This window comes from Xyrauchen texanus, chromosome 28 (genome assembly GCF_025860055.1).
Source record: "Xyrauchen texanus isolate HMW12.3.18 chromosome 28, RBS_HiC_50CHRs, whole genome shotgun sequence".
NCBI lineage: Eukaryota > Metazoa > Chordata > Actinopteri > Cypriniformes > Catostomidae > Xyrauchen > Xyrauchen texanus.
Genome location: NC_068303.1, coordinates 26,161,533 through 26,183,727, shown reverse-complemented (window position 1 = coordinate 26,183,727; position 22,195 = coordinate 26,161,533). Strand labels below are relative to the sequence as shown.

The window sequence follows — 22,195 nt, the reverse complement described above, 5'->3', positions numbered from 1 at the left end:
GCTACAGACTAAATAGATTGCAACACAAACTCTTACTGTGCAAAAGACTTGTTCAAGCCTTTCCCTAGTCTGACCTAGATCTTGCATATATTATAATATACAGTGTCTTGAAGCTAACATGATATTGGACCTACTGTATATTTTTCTTATAGAAGGTTTTCCATTTACACCACAATGCCATGACCTCATAATCCAATTCCTGGGTTGGGACCACCACACTAGACACAAGCAATTTAATTAAAGCCCAGGAAACATGATTTAGCAAACAAGAAAAATACATTCTAAAACAGAAACAAGTTCTGTCTCTGGAAGACAAGCCCCTCTTGATCACGTGATGTGCCTGAAGCTCTCTCAGCAGTATAAAAGAAGCTGCAACAGGCTCCCACAGAGTAGAAAGCTAAAAGAGAATCCAGACACACTTCGGATGCTTTCAGTTTTGCATAATGTCTGCTAGCAGAATGAGCAAAGGTAAGACAAATCTATAGCATTAGATAGACTGTCCTGTGCTGCAGATGTTGACCAAATATTCATTAACGTCTAAGGAGGTCAGACTGGTTAGTGACTGATATTGGATGCTTTTGGTATTGAATGTAATTGTCCATGATGTAATACACTGACTAAACTAATACAAATATATGTGTGTGTGTGTGTGTGTGTGTGTGTTTGGGTGGTTTACCAGGAAATTTTTTAGGTGACAATCTGGTAATTACAAGGGTATTATGCTATAAATGTGGTTTATGAGGGCATTTCTAGTGTCACCATAATTGAATCAGCTTATAAAACATATTAAACAATGTTTTATTGAAAATGTAAAAATGCAGAAAGTTTTTTGTGAGGTTAGTTTTAGGGTTAGGGGATAGGTGGGGGAGAGGGGGTGAAAGAGAGAGAGAAAGAGAGGGAGCCCAGGGCTTTTCAATTGAAATACATTTAGGATATTATAGACATAGTTTGTCATTCTTATTCGATGTACTTAACCAGTGTCTTTGTTTAAAATTGTTATTTTGTTGTGGTAGCCTGCAGGGCTCTTTGAAATATCTGAACAATTTTGGAAATTTTCGAAGTGGAAATGGAAGCGTTATGCAGTCAAGACCAGAGCTGTGTCTAAAATCGCCCACTCGTTCACTCATTCACTATTTCCTATATAGTGAATGTCAGTGAGTGCACTGTGGCTGTGTTTCCTTTAGAAGGATGCGTCCTCCGGAGGTCGCATTTGTGGGCCGCATACGTCATCGAGAATGTCTCGTTTCAGAAGAGCGAGTAGGATACTTCAAATACAACCTTCTTTCACGGGAATTCAGAGGATGCATGAGGCATATCCTTTGTGGGCACTCATAACCCACAATACTTTGCTTCAATGGAAATGTCTAAAAAAAATAACTCAAATTTGCCCGTAAATATGATGTTCAAACGCATGGAATGTTAATTCCCAAATTGAAGTACCTGAATAGATGGATGCAGAGTATATAATATGTAAAATTATATTAATATATAAATAAAATAAAGTATTAGTTTAAAAGTACTGTTATACGTGTGTGAAGTTGGCCCCCCACCCAATGCAAACCATTGGCAAAATAGTCTCAATTGTTTGTGCTGGGTTGTGCCGGTAAAAATTTTGTTTGTGCTGCTTCGGTTTTAAAATATTAGACATTGAATCATAGGCGATGACGTCACCAGTGTGTGCCTATACAGTACAGGTCAAAAGTTTGGAAACATTAATATTTGTACTTTTTTTTTTTTTAAATAAGTCTTGTAATCTCACCAAGGCTGTATTTATTTGATAAAAAATACAGTAAAAACGGCAATATTGTGAAACAATACACATTATAATAGCTGTTTTCTGTTTTAATATAATTTAAAATGTAATTTTATTTCTGTGATGTCAAAGGATGAATTTTATTGAATCTTAATTACTCCAGTCTTCAATGGTGTGTTTGTTTTTAATTTCGTTTTTGTTTATTTTACTTGCATTGTTTATTTTATAGATTCTAATGTATATTTTGATTCTAATGTATATTTTTTTCTATTTGTAGTCTATATATGCTCTATATTTTATACTATGTGTTGGATTGACAATTGTCATGTTCATTGTTTGTAATCTGACTGGCATAATAAAGACATTTAAACAAATCCAGTTTTCAATGTCACATGTTCCTTCAGAAATCATAGTAAAATGTTGATTTTTTGCTCATATATTATCAGTTATTATTGGTGCTGAATTATTAAGAATGGTTCTTATTTCTTATCAATGTTGAAATCCATTTTTGCATACTTAATATTTTTGTGGAAAACGTAATACATTTTTGTGTGGATTCTTTGATGAAAAAAAAGGAAAAAATAATTTATATTGAAATATAAATCTTTTTAACAATATAAATGCCTTTACTGTCTCTTTTGATAAATTTAATGTGTCCTTGCTTAATAAAAGTATTATATATATATATATACAGTGAGGAAAATAAGTATTTGAACACCCTGCTATTTTGCAAGTTCTCCCACTTGGACATCATGGAGGGGTCTGAAATTGTCATCGTAGGTGCATGTCCAATGTGAGAGACATAATCTAAAAAAAAAAATCCAGAAATCACAATGTATGATTTTTTAACTATTTATTTGTATGATACAGCTGCAAATAAGTATTTGAACACCTGTCTATCAGCTAGAATTCTGACCCTCAAAGACCTGTTAGTCTGCCTTTAAAATGTCCACCTCCACTCCATTTATTATCCTAAATTAGATGCACCTGTTTGAGGTCGTTAGCTGCATAAAGACACCTGTCCACCCCATACAAACAGTAAGAATCCAACTACTAACATGGCCAAGACCAAAGAGCTGTCCAAAGACACTAGAGACAAAATTGTACACCTCCACAAGGCTGGAAAGGGCTACGGGGAAATTGCCAAGCAGCTTGGTGAAAAAAGGTCCACTGTTGGAGCAATCATTAGAAAATGGATGAAGCTAAACATGACTGTCAATCTCCCTCGGACTGGGGCTCCATGCAAGATCTCACCTTGTGGGGTCTCAATGATCCTAAGAAAGGTGAGAAATCAGCCCAGAACTACACGGGAGGAGCTGGTCAATGACCTGAAAAGAGCTGGGACCACCGTTTCCAAGGTTACTGTTGGTAATACACTAAGACGTCATGGTTTGAAATCATGCATGGCACGGAAGGTTCCCCTGCTTAAACCAGCACATGTCAAGGCCCGTCTTAAGTTTGCCAATGACCATTTGGATGATCCAGAGGAGTCATGGGAGAAAGTCATGTGGTCAGATGAGACCAAAATAGAACTTTTTGTCATAATTCCACTAACCGTGTTTGGAGGATGAAGAATGATGAGTACCATCCCAAGAACACCATCCCTACTGTGAAGCATGGGGGTGGTAGCATCATGCTTTGGGGGTGTTTTTCTGCACATGGGACAGGGCGACTGCACTGTATTAAGGAGAGGATGACCGGGGCCATGTATTGCGAGATTTTGGGGAACAACCTCCTTCCCTCAGTTAGAGCATTGAAGATGGGTCGAGGCTTGGTCTTCCAACATGACAATGACCCGAAGCACACAGCCAGGATAACCAAAGAGTGGCTCTGTAAGAAGCATATCAAGTTTCTGGCGTGGCCTAGCCAGTCTCCAGACCTAAACCCAATAGAGAATCTTTGGAGGGAGCTCAAACTCCGTGTTTCTCAGCGACAGCCCAGAAACCTGACCGATCTAGAGAAGATCTGTGTGGAGGAGTGGGCCAAAATCCCTCCTGCAGTGTGTGCAAACCTGGTGAAAAACTACAGGAAACGTTTGACCTCTGTAATTGCAAACAAAGGCTACTGTACCAAATATTAACATTGATTTTCTCAGGTGTTCAAATACTTATTTGCCGCTGTATCATACAAATAAATAGTTAAAAAATCATACATTGTGATTTCTGGATTTTTTTTTTAGATTATGTCTCTCACAGTGGACATGCACCTACGATGACAATTTCAGACCCCTCCATGATTTCCAAGTGGGAGAACTTGCAGAATAGCAATGTGTTCAAATACTTATTTTCCTCACTGTATATATATATATATTACTTACCCCAAACCTTTGAATGGTTGTGTATCATGTTTCCACTGATCATCCTTGAGATGTTTCTACAACTTGATTGGACTGGTAAATTCAGTTGATTGGACATGATTTGGAAAGGCACACACCTGTCTATATAAGGTCCCACAGTTAACAGTGCATGTCAGAGCACCAAGCCATGAAGTCCAAGGAATTGTCTGTAGACCTCCGAGACAGGATTGTATCGAGGCACAGATCTGGAGGAGGGTACAGAAAAACTTCTGCAGCATTGAAGGTCCCAATGAGCACAGTGACCTCCATCATCTGTAAATGGAAGAAGTTTGGAACCACCAGGATTCTTCCTAGAGCTGGCCTCCCGGCCAAACTGAGCGATCAGGGGAGAAGGGCCTTAGTCAGGGAGGTGAACAAGAACCCGATGGTCACTCTGACAGAGCTCCAGCGTTTCTCTGTGGAGAGAGGAGAACCTTCCAGAACAACAACCATCTCTGCAGCACTCCAGCAATCAGGCCTGTATGATAGAGTGAATCAATATGAATATAAAAACATTGATAAGGAGTTGTTGTTGTATTAAAACAGCCTCATCTAACATTTTGTCAAGAGACTGAAATAAAGAACCCGAAATAAAATGCTCACTGCTCAGAAATAACTACACACAAAACTAGACAGACCTATTTTAGAAATATATAATAAAGTAGCCTAATATATAGTAATCAGTATGACCGAGACTGCTACTACCTTTGATTTTTGTGACCATTAAGTGATCTATTTTATTCTGTCAGTATTGTATTCAATAAATATCAGCATAATTCGCCTGTAATTCAATGTCTAATACTTTAAAATCCGAAGCAGCACAAACGAAGCACAAACAAACAAGACTATTTGGGGTGAATTTGGAGAATGACCTATAAATATTCTTTTCATATCTAAAAAACCAAAGCAGCACAAAGGAAAATATTTACAGCACAAACCAGCACAAACGATTGAGACTATTTTGCCAACGTTTTGCATTGGGTGGGGGGCCAACTTCATGCAGGTACATTCTTGTAGCAGAAGAGTTAATCACACAATACAAAAAGCGGCTTTAGAATACAATGTATTGTTTACTACCATATTATTGATCATAAGTCAATCATTGACATACAGTTCACAGCAATCCATTGTCAATCAGATCAAGATTTATTATGAGGGCTTGTTTAAGGACCATCAAAGGGCTGAGGAAACATACAGCGGGGAGCAGGTAGCGAACTTCCACGAAGGGTTGGAGAATCCTAGAACGAGCACAAATAAACAAGGAGCAGGGAACAAGGACAAGGAACATGTAAAGATATTAACGAATGTGAAAACTGACAAGAAACGTCAACGATCGACAGGGGAAGGAGAAAACAGCGGGGTTTAAATGGACAGACACGGTGATAACAAAATGATGAACAGGTGCGGACAATAAAGCTGTGACAGCGCCGGGAAAGACGGGAAGTGAAGTTTACACACGGACAGTGAGACTCAGGGCGGACAACAGGGAAAACGTGACATGGAATAGGATCAGTGCTGGGTAAAACAGAAAACACGGTGCGGACGACACGAAACCGTGACACTGTCTCCTTAAGATGAATCACTTATGATGATTATTCCTCTTTTGTAAGTCGCTCTGGATAAAAGCTTTGAAGAACTTATAAGATGATTGTTGTAGATTATTTGTGCTTTTTTGTTTCTCTCCCTATTCTCTCTCTTTTTTAGAAGAGAACCATGAGAGCGGTGAAGAAATCATTGGTAATGAATGCATATCAGATCATGCTAGTAATACTGAAGCTGAATCCTGGAAACACAAGCAAAAAATCAAAATACCAAAGAAAATGAAGATTTTTGAATTGATGAAACCCCAGAAGAATTCAAAATCTGCAGCGGCCCTCACCCCCAAAAATTCATTAGGTACAATTTAGGTGTAGCCTACTATTGCTATACTGTGTGTAGATTTGAACTAAGAAGGGTGATGTTGGGAGCAGAGAGTTAACTTTTCTGAGTGAATATCAAGTTGTTTATCTACTCAGATGTACTTGCTACCCTCCTAAGTGCACTTGGATTGTCAAGGGAAGAACTGAACAGAACAATTTAGCAGACATAGCAGCTGCTGGTAGTTGAAGAACACAGACTATAGGGACTATATGGGACTGTTAATGTTTTATTTTACATCTGAGGATAACCATCTTTGACTCATTCAGTCAGAAAAATTAATCCCAACCAGGAACATAGCTAGTGGGGTGAACGGTGGGAAAGATTCTAGGGGCCCAAAACAAAATCTAAACTGTACTTTTTTTAACAGCAAAGGGGCCCAGAGCAATATACAATCAGGGGGTCCAGATTATCTTGCTACAGCCCTGATCCCAACAGTGACATTTCAAGTGTTGTTGTAGGCACAGTAAGTGAAGGCCGTATTTCGCTGGACAGAGGAACACTGAGTTTGAAAACACAGGCAACAAAATATATGTATAAGTACATAGTTTGATAATATATATATGGAAAAAGTTCCCTGTTATCTTGTTCTTCCCATTTATTATAACTTTTAAAACCACTAACTTTTCAAATGTTTTGTGCTTACATCTCTATACTCTTTGAAACGTCCACACAAAATACACATTTTGATAAAAACTAAATTTCTATCATTTAGGGAAACGCTTTGTCTCGCGTATCCACATGTGTCTCACTGACTTGTCTGACTTGTCTGAGTTTTTGCACCTCTGCATATGCCCACCTACAATGAATGATGATACTTATCAAAGGCCACCAGAACAACGAGCTGACTTTATACCAAAACTTTTTAAAATGCTGAGATCATGCCCCTGCACTGTTGAGTGAACTGTAAATGTTTTACTTTAAAAAGTATAGAGAGTATAGAGCTTCCTTCAAGCGCACAGGGCGGTGAGAGGTGAGACTCGGGAGGCTCGGGCAAGATAAGCAGTCTGACTCAACTGATAAACCAATCAGAAATGTTTTTAAATGTGCATTTAATATAAGTTACTTTAATACTTTTACTTAAGTATTTTTCTCATGAGCTACTTTAACCCTTGTGCAACCTTTGGGACATTTTTGTCTTTTTGTTTTTTTTTGATCATTATGACTGTATTAATGCCAATGGCATACATTTTGCCAAAGTTGTGTATTTTGATATTTCAACATCAGTTCCTATAATACATCTACAATACACTGTGTACACCAAATAGTTACACTTAGGACCTTCAGGACAAAAATGTCCCCATTGAAACCCATTAAAACTGCAATATTTGATACAAGTGCCACTAAAATCAATTAATTCTACAATATTATGCTTTGATAACAGAGCCCTGGCTTAACATTTTTTTATTTTTAATATTTTCCACCAGATAGTGTCATTTTTCTCATGTTTAGCCTATGGAGCAAATACATGCTTTTTTCCTATTTTCTAATTGCTGTATTGCTGAGCACTGGAGGCAAATTGAAATGATGATGCAGCTAAATTATGTGGGTGTGTTTGTATGGACGTCAGAGTGTGTTTTTTATGTGTGTATAGTATTGAAATGTGTGTGCGTGTGTGTGTGTGTGTGTGTGTGTGTGTGTGTGTGTGTAAAAACAACAGTGGATGTATGTAAACAAACTGGCATTTATAGGGTTAAAATTCTGAAAATGAATTATAATTTGGCAGTTATTATCAGGACTGATAAAAAGTGAAAGTGGAAAATAATATTAATATCTAATATTTTTATGGCAGTGACACAGACATTTTTGTCCTCTAAAGACAAATTGACGCACAAGGGTTAACTTTTACTTGAGTCAATTTCCATATAGGTATCTTTACTTTTACTTAAGTATGTCGAAGAGATTATTAATACAACACTGCAAAGGACCGCATACTCACCTGTCAACTGCGCCATTATCCTCACATACCCCTTATCAAATGCTCCTACATTGCACCATACTTGCCAACATACAGTGCAAATCATAAGTTTCTTAAAAAACATTTGCTTCAGACATGGACCTTAAGAGCCTTGAAGGCATAGCAGATTGCCCCAGTGATCCTGAAATGAAATGTCAGAAAAACCAGCACAAAATCAAAATATCAGACAAAATGAAAATTCTAGACTTCATGACATGCCAGACAAATTTAAATCTGCACCTACTCTCCCCCCTGTAACTTAATCAAGTAAAATGGGCAAAAAGAGAATTGAAATATTAGCTTTTTTTTTTTCTTTCTTCTGAAATACCATATTTAGTTATTCTTAGCATTGGTTAACACCTGTTTGTGTGTGATGATGTACTATTGCTACACCAGTGCTTCTCAACAAGTGGTGGGTCATGACCCAAAATGGATTGCGGGTCTGTTTTGATAGGGTCACGGCCAGTAGGATAAAAACAGTTCAAAATTAAATTAATTAAATGCAACTAACCATATAATCGCACATAGTAAGTATCGCAAAAAATAGACTTATCAACGCTATGTCTGCAAATGCTTCACACATTTTTTGTTGTTGACGTAAAAGGGTGTGTGTCCAATCAAACTGTAGGTTGATGCCAACATGGACTGGTTGCATGACATGCCCTCATCCCCGACAAACACAAACAAAACTATAGGATAAAGAATATGACAATGCCGGGAATCCACTTGATGTCCAATGTAAAATATGGGTTCCAAAGCAAAACAAGTTGAGAAACACTGCTGTACACGGGAATACTAGGAAAAGTAAATTTTCCTAAAATATGAAAAATTAAATGAATTTTTAAACAAAATTTTCCTCTCACATACTGCAGTGGATTTCAACGTGTACCTTGAACAGAACTGTCTGGCTGAAGCACAGCAGCAAATTGTGGCAGCTGAGGAAGATCTCTTTGGTTCAAATGAAGCCAGGCCAGAGGATGTGGAAAAACTGCAGACAGCCTATGAAACCTTTATAATACGACTGAGGATGGCCATCTATGAATCCTTCACTGAGGCCAACCAGGAGACACTCAAGAGTGCTTTGACATCCATACTTCAGGAACAGGAACAGGACAGACGCTGGGAGGGAGTGGCTGTGGAGCAACGTCCAAAATGGAGGCCCACAATGTGCAGAGAGATCCATGACGCAGTACTCCGGACTGTTGTTGAGGAACGAATGAAGAATGCAGATGAACAAGAGAATGGGGCAGACAAGTTATCAACCTCCTTGAAGAGAGAGGTTTTCCGGTTAGGCATGCAAGTACAAAAAGACCTTCTCAGAGTCGTAAGAGCACTGACAAAATGTTACCCACCAGACTTTGACATTTTCAGAATGTATGCTCAGCTCTACCATCATGCCTTCTCTACCCGACTACAAGAGCTAGCCAAATCCAGTGTTGATTTTGAGGATTGCTTTTATATATTGAGTTGGATTGTCGATTATTATCCAAGGTAAGAGGAAATAAACAAGGATGTCGTGATTGGATCAGTCACTAATTCCAAAAGCATGGTTATGAACATAAAGCATTCAACATATACAGACTGTGGCAGGGCGGAGGGCGGGGCCGGATCATGATTCCGCACACCCGGCCCCTAATTGGGCTGATTAGCCGGGTGTGTGGAATCAGGACACGGCCCCACCCTCCGCCCTGCCACACAGACGTTCACTGTTTCAGAACTGTTCATATTCTTTAATATGTATTCTTAGGGATGTGTTGAAGCACAAAGATTTGAAGGATAAAGTCAATACTTCATCACTTGGACCTCTGTTAGCTGAAGAACATCTGAAGACTTTAGAGGAACAGTACTTGTCATACAAAGAGGTGATTCTAATGACAAGGATTTTATTAGCAAAAATGACCTGCTCTATAATTTTCAGGCATCACTTTGACCCAGAAACACATTGCAAGTTTTATGCACTATAATAAAAAGGAAAGTCTAGCTTTCTAATTATATTATGATAATGTTTCCATTGTTAAGATATTCATCTGCTATGACTTTCTCACCTTTTTCGACTCTAATGAGTTTGCATCCCTGAATGTAATTAACTTAATTAAAAATAATACAATTCTACAATAGAACAGGTTATTCAATGAATATTATGGGTGAAGTGTTTCAATCAATAGCGTTTGTGGCATAATGTTGATTACCACAAATCGAGGTTACAGTGAGGCACTTACAATGTAAGTTAATGCAGCCAATTCTTGGAGCATTTTAAGGCAGAAATGTAAAGCTTATAATTTTATAAAAGCACTTACATTAATACCTCTGTTAAAACTCATGTATTATTTGAGATGTAAATTTGTTTAAATCATCTACAACATAGTTATAAAATTGGATATAACTTAACACAGAAAAGGTTATAAGCATTTATAGACAAAAATGCAATGAGTGCTACTTGAGTATAAATTCAATATCTGCTGGTGCTCTTTGGAAAAGGGACAATCTATCTCATAAAAGCAAAATATATCCAAGGCATTCAGACTTAAAAGGCCTTTATTAAACCATGGCTAGAATAATTAAAAACCACAAACTGACACGTTGCAGCTAAAAAGCCCTAATCAGGGCGTGGGGAAAACACAACAACAACAACAAAACCACTGAGAGTCCTTATAATAATGTGACTAATTGGTGTCATGTGACATTGTCACATGATAGGACCACATGACACAATCACCTGAAAGTGACACCTTCCAAGTGGGAAATAAAATACTTGAGAATTAACACACAAAGTGGCAAACATCAGTGCAAACTAAATTCCATGAAAGGGAAATAGATGCAAAAATATAGACATGTCAGCATTTTCAAAAGCATCTGCAAGCATCACAATATCCTTAAGTACAGTTCAATATACAAATTAAATGCAACATCTTAAAAATACAAACAAACCATTTAAAAGTATGGTGAAAAATGTAGTTCTCCATTTAAACCTGGGAATTGAAAGCTTTCAGAAACAACCACATGGACATTCTAACCTATACACTACAAATGAAGTATTAAAATGAATGAATTACTTTGTCAAATTATGTCCCGATGTCTAAAGGTATTTGTATTAACAGAATTATCGCAGTGATTGCAATTACCACATCTGGGATTTCCAACCTAAGGGCCTATCCAGGTATTTAGTTTTAAAGGAGGGAGATGGCTTTTCATCAGTTTATCTTTAATAGTAGTTGCTGCCTGGAAAATTATGTGTGGAAATTCATGGAAAGCTTCCCTGAGGGAGGGATCACTCAACAATATTTCCCAATTCTTTTTAATGATTTGTTTAATTCTACTTGCCTCTGTACTACATTGTGTTACAAAATGAATCTGATTTTCAAGATGTTGTAATGTTTGTTTTTGTACCAGTAAATGGTTTCACACAATGTTCATACTCTCTTTTTTAAAAACTTTCAACTACATCCTGAGCTTTGATGTCAAAATCCTTATCACAGATTGGTTTCAACATCTGAAACGGTGCAAAAGGAATATTTTCTATTAGCCGGGGGATGAAAGCTGTCTGCCCTTAACATAGCATTTCTATCTGTTGTTTTTTCTTTTTTGAAAAATTGCGAAGCGAAAATTTAAAATCAGATTAGCAGAACATAAAAATGTCATTCAAATCTGCAGTCCTCAATATCCAATGGTTTTACATTACAGAGATGCAGATCATGGCATCTCCAGTACACTGAAAATATCTTGTATTGTATTAAATTGAAAATATCAATTTTTTTTTATTATTTTAGCCATGGTTTAATAAAGGCTTTTTCCAGTCTGAGTGCCTGGGATATATCCTTTTTTTAAACGGTTATAAGCAATTGCTTTACATTAAAATCATGTTAACATGCATATTGATTATGTGTTGTGGCTATACTTTTTAAACAGTGAGTAGGCCTATTTAACAATTACAGATTCGCCCCATGGACTTCCATAGGAAGTGCCTCACTGGAACCCAGATTTTTGCTTAAGAGGGACAGGACAGGTCAACATTACCACAAATGCTGTTGACTGAGCTTAACTTCAATTGAAACCCGGAATATTCTTTTTAAATACTATTTCTGATGCTATCATCTACTGTGTTACTCCAGTAGCAGTTAATGTTGCATGTTTTAGTTTATAGCCTATTTGCTGTTTGTTTTCTCTCGTTGTTAGTATGAGGTCGCAAAGTGGATTTCCAATGCTCTTGAGAAAGAAGTGAAAAAATGGAGTGATGGCACAGAACCAGAACTCTTTGATGGATGCTACATCAGCAACCTTGCTGCAGATGTGATACCAGTATGTTACGGGTTCTGCTGACTTACTAACCCTTTTAATGAGCATATGTTACAATTGCATCGTGTTAAAGCCACATTGAAGTGTCAGCATTTTTGTTTCATAGCTTGTTTATGGAACTGTGAGAGAGGTCAAGTCAATGCTTAGCTCTGAATGTAAAGCTCAGATTATTCATTGCCAGCTGGACAGCTTTCTAATAAGGTAACTAGTCGCTATCATTGTACCATTCTCTTTGCATTACAATGATTAGACTCTCATGTTTTTTTCCCCCTTGTTTTCAATGGCAGGTATATGAAAAGTCTGAAGGACCTACTCAAAACAACACAAAAAAACATTCCTAATACTCTCAGTGCTAATCTGGTTAACATTCAACAGTTTAGGTGAGTTTGAATCTATTTAAAGCCTTTTTTGCAACTGTTGTGAATGTTACATTTTAAATATAATGAAGAGCAAAACATCTTTCATGGTCTTTTTAAAATGTGTGTTTTTTGTTTTTTTTTGTTTTAATATGCTGTTATAATATAATTAATTATCATAAACTCAAAAAATATATATAAATATTTATATAAACTACTAATAAAACCATATTATAGCAACATTATCTCTTTATATCCTCAGGGATTACATACAAAGAGCTGAAAATCCTTTCCTAGAGGAGACAAGAACAGCTTGCCTGTCCACATTATCGGACCTCATAGCAATTTGTCACAAATATTTACTCAGACAAATTCACACAGAACTGAAGGTTAGTAAAGAAAACTTTAAGAGTTACTTAAAGGGTCATGACATATACTCTTTTCTTTTGTAATTTTATTATCTTCCCTGAGGTCCACTTATAATGTTAGTAAAGTTTTTTTGCACCCAAACCATCATAATTTTGTCATATATAATCAGGGGTGGTTTTTACGGTGTGCCACTGGGTAATTTGGGCCGGCCCATTGCTGCGCAGGCACTGGCCCGTCCTACAGGCAATATATATGTGACCGCTCTGGGCCCCAACATGCCCACGCAGACCCCGTTACAGAGTGAATATTCAAAACAAACTTTGTAAGGTTAGGCCAATACAATGGCTTTTATTTTATGAAACTGAAATGGCTTTTATTTTGAAATTACTTTAACATTGAAGAGCATTTCTGTACCTCGGGTGGATTTAATTATTTGACATACAAATCACAATAATGGTGACAACCAAAGCCAACATATTAAGTATAAAATGAGGACTGAATAATCACAAAAAAGACAAATAACTGAAAATTACAACAAAGACAAGAAATACAAGAAACAGCAGAATATATATAATATCTGTAAACAGTAAAGCTATGAGCATAGACATTTGCACAATGTTTTCATACCGCAAAGCATTAGTGGGAGCTGAAGTGTGACTTGCTGAATAATTCCTGAGAAAACTGCAGAAAATAATTCATGAAAGATATAACTTTGTGGCTATTTACATACATATTCTGGCCAACTTTGTTTTCATATATTATTTTTTAAATAAACATTTACACATAGTTATGTGAGTAGTTAACATGGAATTTTAAGCATTGTCATCGGTGTCCTGCTGTGGGACACATTCTTCATCTAATTCTTTTTAAAGCACTTAGTTAATATGAGATTGTGGAAACAACAAGTAGAATAATTAAATAAGACAATCATTTATTTGCACTTCTAGAAAAAAGTTGAAAGGTGATTACGATCTTTAAAAACTCTGAAGAAATGCTGACTTGTCACAGCACCTAAAATACACACTTGACAAGTCAACGTTTTGCTCCGTGGGTCCCGTTGTCATGACTAGCAGTCATTCGAAAACAAAATTTCAACACAAAATTTTGTGCACTTGTTTCTTCTATCACCAAATTCCTTGGCAATAAAGCTCATTCTGATTCTGATTCTGGACACTGAAAGGAATGTGGCCAATTTTTGGAGGATTTAACACAGAAATTTGAATCTTATAGTTTTATAAAAGCATTTGGATTCATTCTTCTGTTAAAATGTTATTTTATTTGAACTGTAAATTGTCATTTTTACAGTCATTTTATGATTTGTTGACATTACATCATCATGGCAATGAAGTCATAAAATTGGTTAAATACAGAAAAGGTTAGTAAGTGATTTTATCACACTAAAATCATGTTTACATGCATATCATTTATGTCTTGTGGCTATACTTTTTAAAAAGTAAGCATTTTAACGTTAAAAAATTGGCCCATGTTCACTTCCATTATTAGTGCCATACTGAAACCTCAGTTTTTGCTTTTTTTAAAGAAATGTCAAAATAAATGTTTGTGGTAATAAACATTATGCCACCAATGATGAGGAATGAGCTTAACTTGTACTGAATCCAGAATATTCCTTTAAGTTCAAGTTGAATGCAACACAATGGTAAATTGCCCTACATTGACAGTGAACTTACGGTTATTACATTTGTAGCACCTAGATATACATTAGCAACTGGTTTACTATTCAGAAAACAAAAACATGCATTCTGATGTTGTAAATGGTCTACACTTATATAGCGCCTTTTTAACTTTAGCAGTATTCAAAGCACTTTACACTGCGTCTCATTCACCCATTCACACACACATTCACCAATGACGGCAGAGCAGCCTTACAAGGCGCAGCTTGGGGTTCAGTGTCTTGCTCAAGGACACTTCGGCATGTGGAGTCGTGTGCCCCGAACCACCAAACCTGCGTTTAGTGGACACCCCACTCTCCCACCTGAGCCACAGCTGCCCTTGTAGTCAGTTAGGTTATTTTATATTCAGGGTTCAAATTTCTTTCTTATCTGTTCATTTTAAAGGCCAGTTTGGTACTGAAAAAGTTATAAAACTTGTTATTAGGAGAACAACCTAGTTTGTTTATCTTTTAACCTGTTTTTGTAATGTAATCATGATGTGAAAATTTGATACCATCACATGCCTATGTCTGGACAGCTAAATCAACTAAATACCTTCTTGGCCAGGCTGGGAGAACATCTTAAACCAGCTAAGACAAGCAAACCACCTTCAGCTTTTTTTCCCCCCTTCTTCTTTTTCTTTTTAGCAGGTCTGACACTTTTGAAATAGCCTGACTTGATTCCTCTTTGTTTTATCTACACAGCCTATTTACCGTAAGCTGTGGACTCAGGTCTGGTTTGCTGGTCACCATGATGTTGTGGTGGAGCTGGTGGTGGCGCTTGAGAATAACACAAATCATTTAAAAAAAAAAATTAAGCCAGACTGCCGGGAGGTCAGAATCACTATCAGTATTATCAAATATAATATGATGTAAATTATGCATTTGTAACTAATGTTCAAAGGAACAGTTCACCCAAAAATGTGAGTTTTGTCATGATTTACTCACCCTCATGTTGTTCCAAACCCATGTGACATTCTTTTCTCTGCTAAACAGAAAAGGAGATATTTTAAAGAACGTTACCATCGCTGATTTCCATATGTAAAGCAATTCAACGGAAAGGAGGCGAGAACCGGCTTGACAATATAAATAATAGTTTCATGAATAAATAAACCAAAAGACAGAAACACACACATAGGACGGACAGCTGCCCGTAAACATTCTCTCTCTGTCGCACCACCGTCCGCAGTCGGCCTTTATCCCTCTCGGAGGCTTGATTAGCCTGATAAGCGGCTGGGTGTGTTAAACCACAACCCGGCCCACATTCCGCCCAGTCACTATAGCATTTTATAGACAGATTTGATTTGAAAGTATATAACAACTTACATTTAGGGCTGTTCATCATAGAAAGTGATTGTATGCCTTCTGAAGACTTGTTATATGATGCACGAGTCTTATGGACAACTTTTATGACACTTTGGATGCTTTATTAAGATTTAAAGTGAGTCACCATCAACTACCATTGTATGAAAATCAGCGATTGTGACATTTTTTTAATATAGTTTTGTGTTCTACTGAAATGGTAAATGGTCTGCACTTATATAGCACTTTTTTAACCTTAGAGATTACCAAAGTGCTTTACACTGTGTCCCAATCACCCATCCACACACACATTCCCACTTACACTCATACACCAATGGTGGCAGAGCTGCCATGCAAGGCGCTAGCCTGAAGAAAGTCATGTGGGTTTAGAGCAACATGAGAGTGAGTAAATAATGAGATTTTTCATTTTTAGGTGAACTATTCCTTTAATACAGTTTCAAGATACAAGAATTACTGTATACAGTATATCCGATGAGTGTGTCTCTATGTGTGTATACTGTAGGAACTGCTGGTTGAGCTGCATACTGAAGTAATGGTTGAGTATGTGAGACGAATGATGAAGGGAAAACTGAAACTGAAAAACAAAGAGAAGCAAGAGGCAGCTGCCAAGTTCATTTGCCAAGACAGCAGTAAAATCTGCTCTGTGTTTGCGAAATGGGTAAGAGCAAAAACAGACTGTTGCATATTTGAATACACACATGCAACAAGACATTCAAACCACACGCACACATTCAATGTGACTATGTAAAAGTACATTGTGGTCAAACGCATGAGATTTCACTGAAAATCTGACATTGTTAATCTAATTTAAAGTCAGAAGTAAACAGAATGTTTTAGTAAAACAAAGAAGCATTTTCACATAAAATGAAAAAGAAATAATTTAGATTCTGCTCATTTTCTTGGTCACCAATCAAATATACAAATAAATGGATATGTTAACTCCAGTGCAGAAAGATCACACTTTCTTGTGTCCACTGAAGCACATTCTCAAATCATGATGGGACAACATGGATCAGGTTTTCTCCCAACCTGTGAAAACCATTCCAGCTTGAGTGCCTGCTATCATAAAGAAACCGAAGGGCATATAAGGGCACGAAGCACTTGTGAAATTCACAAATTTTTCAATTTCAATTTTTAATGAAAAAAAGTTGAAAAATGCAGAACAAAAGCATTGTTTCTCATAAAAAAATTATCACCACTCTACAAATCAACATTTGGAAATTATTCTGGAACATTTCAGTCCAACTACTGGAATACTTCGCTCATAGTAGCTCACACATGTGGTTGTTATTGTGATAAATTACTGGTATACTGAAACCTCTAAAGTTTGAATTCTCTCCTCTAAACAGATAACATTTTTACCACAGAGGTACATGGGCATAAAGAACAATTTAAACCAGAATTCAAAGCTTCATCAGTTGAAGTGTAGTTTGAATTTCTCATCATATTGTGGTGCACTGGAATCTCTGATTACTTTGTATTTAGCGGAGGAAACTTTCTTCCCTATTGGCTTAAAGTGTAATTGGAGTAAGTGTGGTATTTAGATTGGGATATTTAAAATATTTTCTGCTTGACGTGCTGTAAGTAAAACATATAAGCTGGGTTCTATTGTTTTAGAGACAATATTGTTTTGAGTCATTCACAGACACATTATCAACCTATTCAATGTATTCTCTTGGCATAGTTGTCTTTGTTTCAAATAGCATTTTTAATTGTGGGATAACATAATTCCTTAAAGAGATTGTGTAAAAAAAAAAAAAAATACACCACTGCATATACTGTATGTAAAATTTAGCTTAATGTTCTTTTCTAAATATTTTTTTATTCTCATCACTAGGGATCCAAAGAGGAATGGCTCTCTCAAATCCTCCCTAAATTAGCTGAGATTGTGAGACTGCAGGACCCCAAGAGCCTGCAGATTGAGATAGTTACCTTGGCAAGTGTCTATCCTGACCTAAGGTAAGTCTGTTTCATGTGAATGGACAAGATGCAATTATTTTAGATGAGAGGAAGATATTAGGTCGCAAATAAAACCCTTGCATAATATTTCACAAATTGTAGCACATTTTTCAAATGTCTCTTCTTTTTTTATACATTTTATATGGTTTATTTACCATATAAACTTTATGTCATACGTTCTGCTATCCCAGTTTATTTTATACTGTAATAAGCCATTCGTGGGTTTACCTCCTCCAAAAGTATAAACACTGAGCCTCCCAGGCACTTTCAAAACATTGAAGTTTATATGTAAGCGGCCCGCTCAGCTCCACCCATCACTTTCTATCTCAACCTATAGCGTGAGTTTGGAGCATGGCTACTTGTAGTAAGCTGTTCAGCCGGGGGAATATGAACATACATGGCAGACGTGCACAGAAAAATATATTTGTTCATAGGGAATCTGAGAGCGCGAAAGAACGTAATGAGTCTATGGGGAGTTGGCTAAGGTTGTTTGAAAATATACTTTATTTTTGTAATTTCGTTTGGTGCCATTAGTAGTGCAGAAATTACATACTTCACCTTTAAATATAAAATATATATATATATATATATATATATATATATATATATATATATATATATATATATATAAAACATAAATCGAAATCTTTCAACATCTTATGCAATTGGTGTCGGTATAGATGAGGTTAGCAAAATAACAACTAGAGTCATAACAGAGACTGTGTTGCTAACTACATCTTAAATATTTCCCATGTTTACATGCACTTAAGAAAACCGTTTTCTTAACCGAGAACGGAAATTTCCTTTTGTTGTTTAATGGATTAAGAGAAATCTGTTTAAAACACCTGGGTTTCTCCAGGAGAGCGCGGCATACTGTGGTCATGTAAACACATAATCGCCGTTGTTACAGATTTTGAGGAGTGCGCAAGTTAGTGAATAGACCAGATAACAAACATCCTATGATATAGCCCAAAAACAAGTCAACACAGCACAAAGATTAAAGTGGAAAAAGCAAATACATAATAAAATATACTCATTTATACACACCAATGTCAAATATCGACTGTCCTTCACGTTTGCGGATATGATCGGAATTCCAGAGTTTTACGTAAGAGGGAAACCCTACTATTGCAGTGAAATTCTGGTGCAGGTTATGACAGAAAGTTAAGAAAACAAACAAAGCAACAACTCTGGAATATCTGGAAATGAAGCGGAGCAACGGGCCATAAAATTCCATTTCAATTTCAATTTATTTTTATATAGCACATTTAAAAACAACTTTGTTGACCAAAGTGCTTCACAATTAAGAATCTAGAAACAGTTAAGAGATTAAGAATGATGGAAACATCACCATACATAACATACATACAGTATACGCAATATCAATTCAACAGGAAAGACTATATATTAAAATATATATGCAGTGCATGTGCATATAACTCTAGTTTAAGATTCCCTAGATTCAAAAGCAAGAGAATAGAGATATGTTTTCAATGGAGACTTGAAGACCTCAACAGATGGGGTCAAACAAATATGAAGGGGAAGATTATTCCATAGTTTAGGGGTGACTACCTAAAAAGCTTGATCCCCCATAAATTTAGCTTGAACCGAGGGACAGTCAACAGCATTTGGTTTGAAGATCTCAGGAGCCAAGAAGATTTGTGGTGGCTTAGGAGATCACTAATATACTGACAGATTGTGTAGTGCTTTAAAAACCAGTAATAAAATAATCAAATCCATTCTGTAGCACACCGGAAGCCAGTGAAGAGAGGATAGCACAGGAGTAACATGGTCCCTTTTTTTAGTGCCAGTCAGTAGCCTGGCTGCAGCATTCTCCACGAATTGCAAACGGGACAGTTGCCGTTGTCAGACACCTGCATAGAGAGAGTTACAATAGTCTAGTCTTGAGGTAATAAAAGCATGAACAACTGTCTCTAAATCTTTAACCACCAGCTTTTAACCTCTTCCAAACAGACCATCAGGGACTTAAACATCTGAACATTCCCAATTTTCAGTGGTAGGTACAGCTGTGTGTTGTTTGCATAAATATGATAAAAAATGGCTTGTTGGCGGCAAATAGATCCTAGAGGTCGTATGTATAATGAAAACAGAATTGGGCCCAAGATAGAGCCTTGAGGGAGGCCATATTTCAGAGTAACAGAGGACGACGAATAGTTTCCAATGTTCACAGAATTGGAAACTATTCATCCTACTCTGTTACCCTGAAATATGTGAAGTTCTCCACGGATACAATGGTGGTATTTACACAAGCGTCGCAGGGAAATTATGTTGCTGCGGAGAAAGCTGCACACTGTCCAAGCTCCGTTTATACAAAAGAGTGTGCCGCTTATACAGTGCATATAAAAGGGAACGCTGCTTTATAACAATAAGTCGCTTTCTGGTGTCCATGTTAACATAGTCATAGAGGAGTTTACTGTAAGTTTAACAATCTATCTTATGGTGTCTTTGTCTTGCTTTGTGAGATGCTTTATTAATGATCACTGTTTTCACTCTCCACCAGTAAACAGCATGTTCTTGCTGTCCTGAACCTGAAGAGCAACCTTTCAAGCTCAGATTTGCACAGGATCAAAGAGTGCTGCTGTAAGTATACATGTACGCAGGGCACTGAATCTTCCCGTTCCTTCTTTTCTAAAGTACTTGTCAAAAAGAAAATGAGTGTCCTGTTGAGCTATATCTCATGTAAGGCACCTGAAGGGAACTAGCTACTTTATAAAAATCCTATGCACACAGTTGTTTCATTTTTAATTCTGATCATACATTGCCAGTATTATGATTGTTCACACATATGTATTATTAAAACCTTACAAAAAGCTATAACTCTTGTTTGTAACTGATATTTGTATTTTATATTCATGTTGCTCACCCAGAATGGTGTTCGAACTAGTTGTTTCACTGAACAATGATGTTAGCCCTGTAATCACAATCTGTATGTTCAACATCTACCTAAATAAATAGACCTAAAAAAAACTCCTTCCTCTGATGTAGTAATGTATCAGACATGTCTTACAGCATCTTGGTGACTGTTCTCTATGTGGAATGATAAGTAAAGAGTCAGTATTTTCTCATTCTCAATGTCCCTCCTGCCCCAGTGTCATAAGACTTCATATACGATTATCTAATCAGCCAATATTGTGGCAGCGGTGTAATGTGTAAAATCATACAGATACAGGTCAGGAGCTTCAGTTAATGTTCACAATCACATCAACCAAAAGTATGGGGGAAAAAACTCTGATCTCAGTGATTTAGACTGTGACATGATTGTTGGTATCAGATGGGCTGGTTTGAGTATTTCTGTAACTATATATATATACTGTAGGTCTGGGGCTTGATTAATTGTGTCTATTTGTTATTTGTTATACTTTAAAGGCACCCTTTCCTATGATTTACAGCTCTTGGCATTCTCTCAAATAGGTGAATCCTGGGATGCTTCTTAAACAGTTTTAAACAGAGTTCCCATGTATGAAGGCTGCTTGTTGACTGCTTTGACCTCACTATATGGTCCAACTCAATTAAATTAAATTAAAGGAATATTCTGGGTTCAAAACAAATTAAGCTCAATGACCAGCATTGTTGGCACAATGTTGATAACCTTTCGACTCATCTGTCCTTTTCTTAAAAAAATAAAATAATCAAGGTTACAGTGAGGCACTTACTGTACTTACTTACTCAATAGAAGTCAGTGGAGTCAATTGGAAGGTTTAAAAGCTGAAATGTAAAGCTTACAATTTTATAAAAGCAATTTAATTTTTCTGTTAAAACGTGTATGTATAATTTGTCATGGCAACAAAGCTGAACAGAAAAGACTAGAAAATAATTTCGTATCACACTAAAATCATTATAATATGCATATTCTTTACATCTTGTGACTATACTTCTAAAACAGTGAGTATTTTAATATTTCCCTGACAGCACACATACATCGTCCAGACGTCTATTTGATGTGTGTTTACATCTGGAAGATGTATTTTTCAGGTTGTTTGCTCATCTGCAAGACATCTATTAGACATTTCTTCTCAGATATCAATCAGACATTGAGTAGACATCTATGTCTCTGAGACGTTTATCATTTACAATGTTTGTAATTCTGATCTTTTAAAGATGTTTAGTAAATGTAAGATGCTTTCCAGATGAAAAGATCTAAAGCAGACATCTCGGAGATGTATGTGCGCTATTTGGGTTATGGATTGACACCCATTCACTTCCATTGTAAGTGCCTCACTGGAACACAGATTTGTGCTTTTTG

At 36.6% G+C, this 22,195-nt stretch overlaps 1 protein-coding gene across 2 annotated transcripts; it reads left to right on the top strand.

Moving 5' to 3' along the window:
- Positions 1 to 407: 407 nt before the first annotated feature.
- tnfaip2a (tumor necrosis factor, alpha-induced protein 2a) lies at positions 408 to 20,904 on the top strand. Of its 2 annotated transcripts, XM_052096338.1 has the most exons (12): positions 408 to 468; positions 5,793 to 5,984; positions 8,835 to 9,453; positions 9,710 to 9,824; positions 12,136 to 12,258; positions 12,362 to 12,456; positions 12,543 to 12,635; positions 12,874 to 13,000; positions 15,355 to 15,483; positions 16,475 to 16,630; positions 17,810 to 17,931; positions 20,453 to 20,904. In XM_052096338.1, exons 1-12 carry the CDS (start codon positions 444 to 446, stop codon positions 20,652 to 20,654), a joined length of 1,998 nt encoding a protein of 665 aa, XP_051952298.1. In that variant the 5' UTR covers positions 408 to 443; the 3' UTR covers positions 20,655 to 20,904. The 2 variants fall into 2 exon arrangements, with proteins under 2 accessions (XP_051952298.1, XP_051952299.1); XM_052096339.1 differs by lacking the exon at positions 5,793 to 5,984 and having other exon boundaries at positions 409 to 468.
- Positions 20,905 to 22,195: the final 1,291 nt, after the last annotated feature.

Bases quoted from the DNA above. Each gene is read 5' to 3' on its own strand.
- tnfaip2a (XM_052096338.1), top strand. From the start codon at position 444: ATGTCTGCTAGCAGAATGAGCAAAG. The intron at 13,001-15,354 runs GTTAGTAAAGAA...TTATCTACACAG, and splicing joins AAATTCACACAGAACTGAAG to CCTATTTACCGTAAGCTGTG. The intron at 17,932-20,452 runs GTAAGTCTGTTT...ACTCTCCACCAG, and splicing joins AGTGTCTATCCTGACCTAAG to TAAACAGCATGTTCTTGCTG.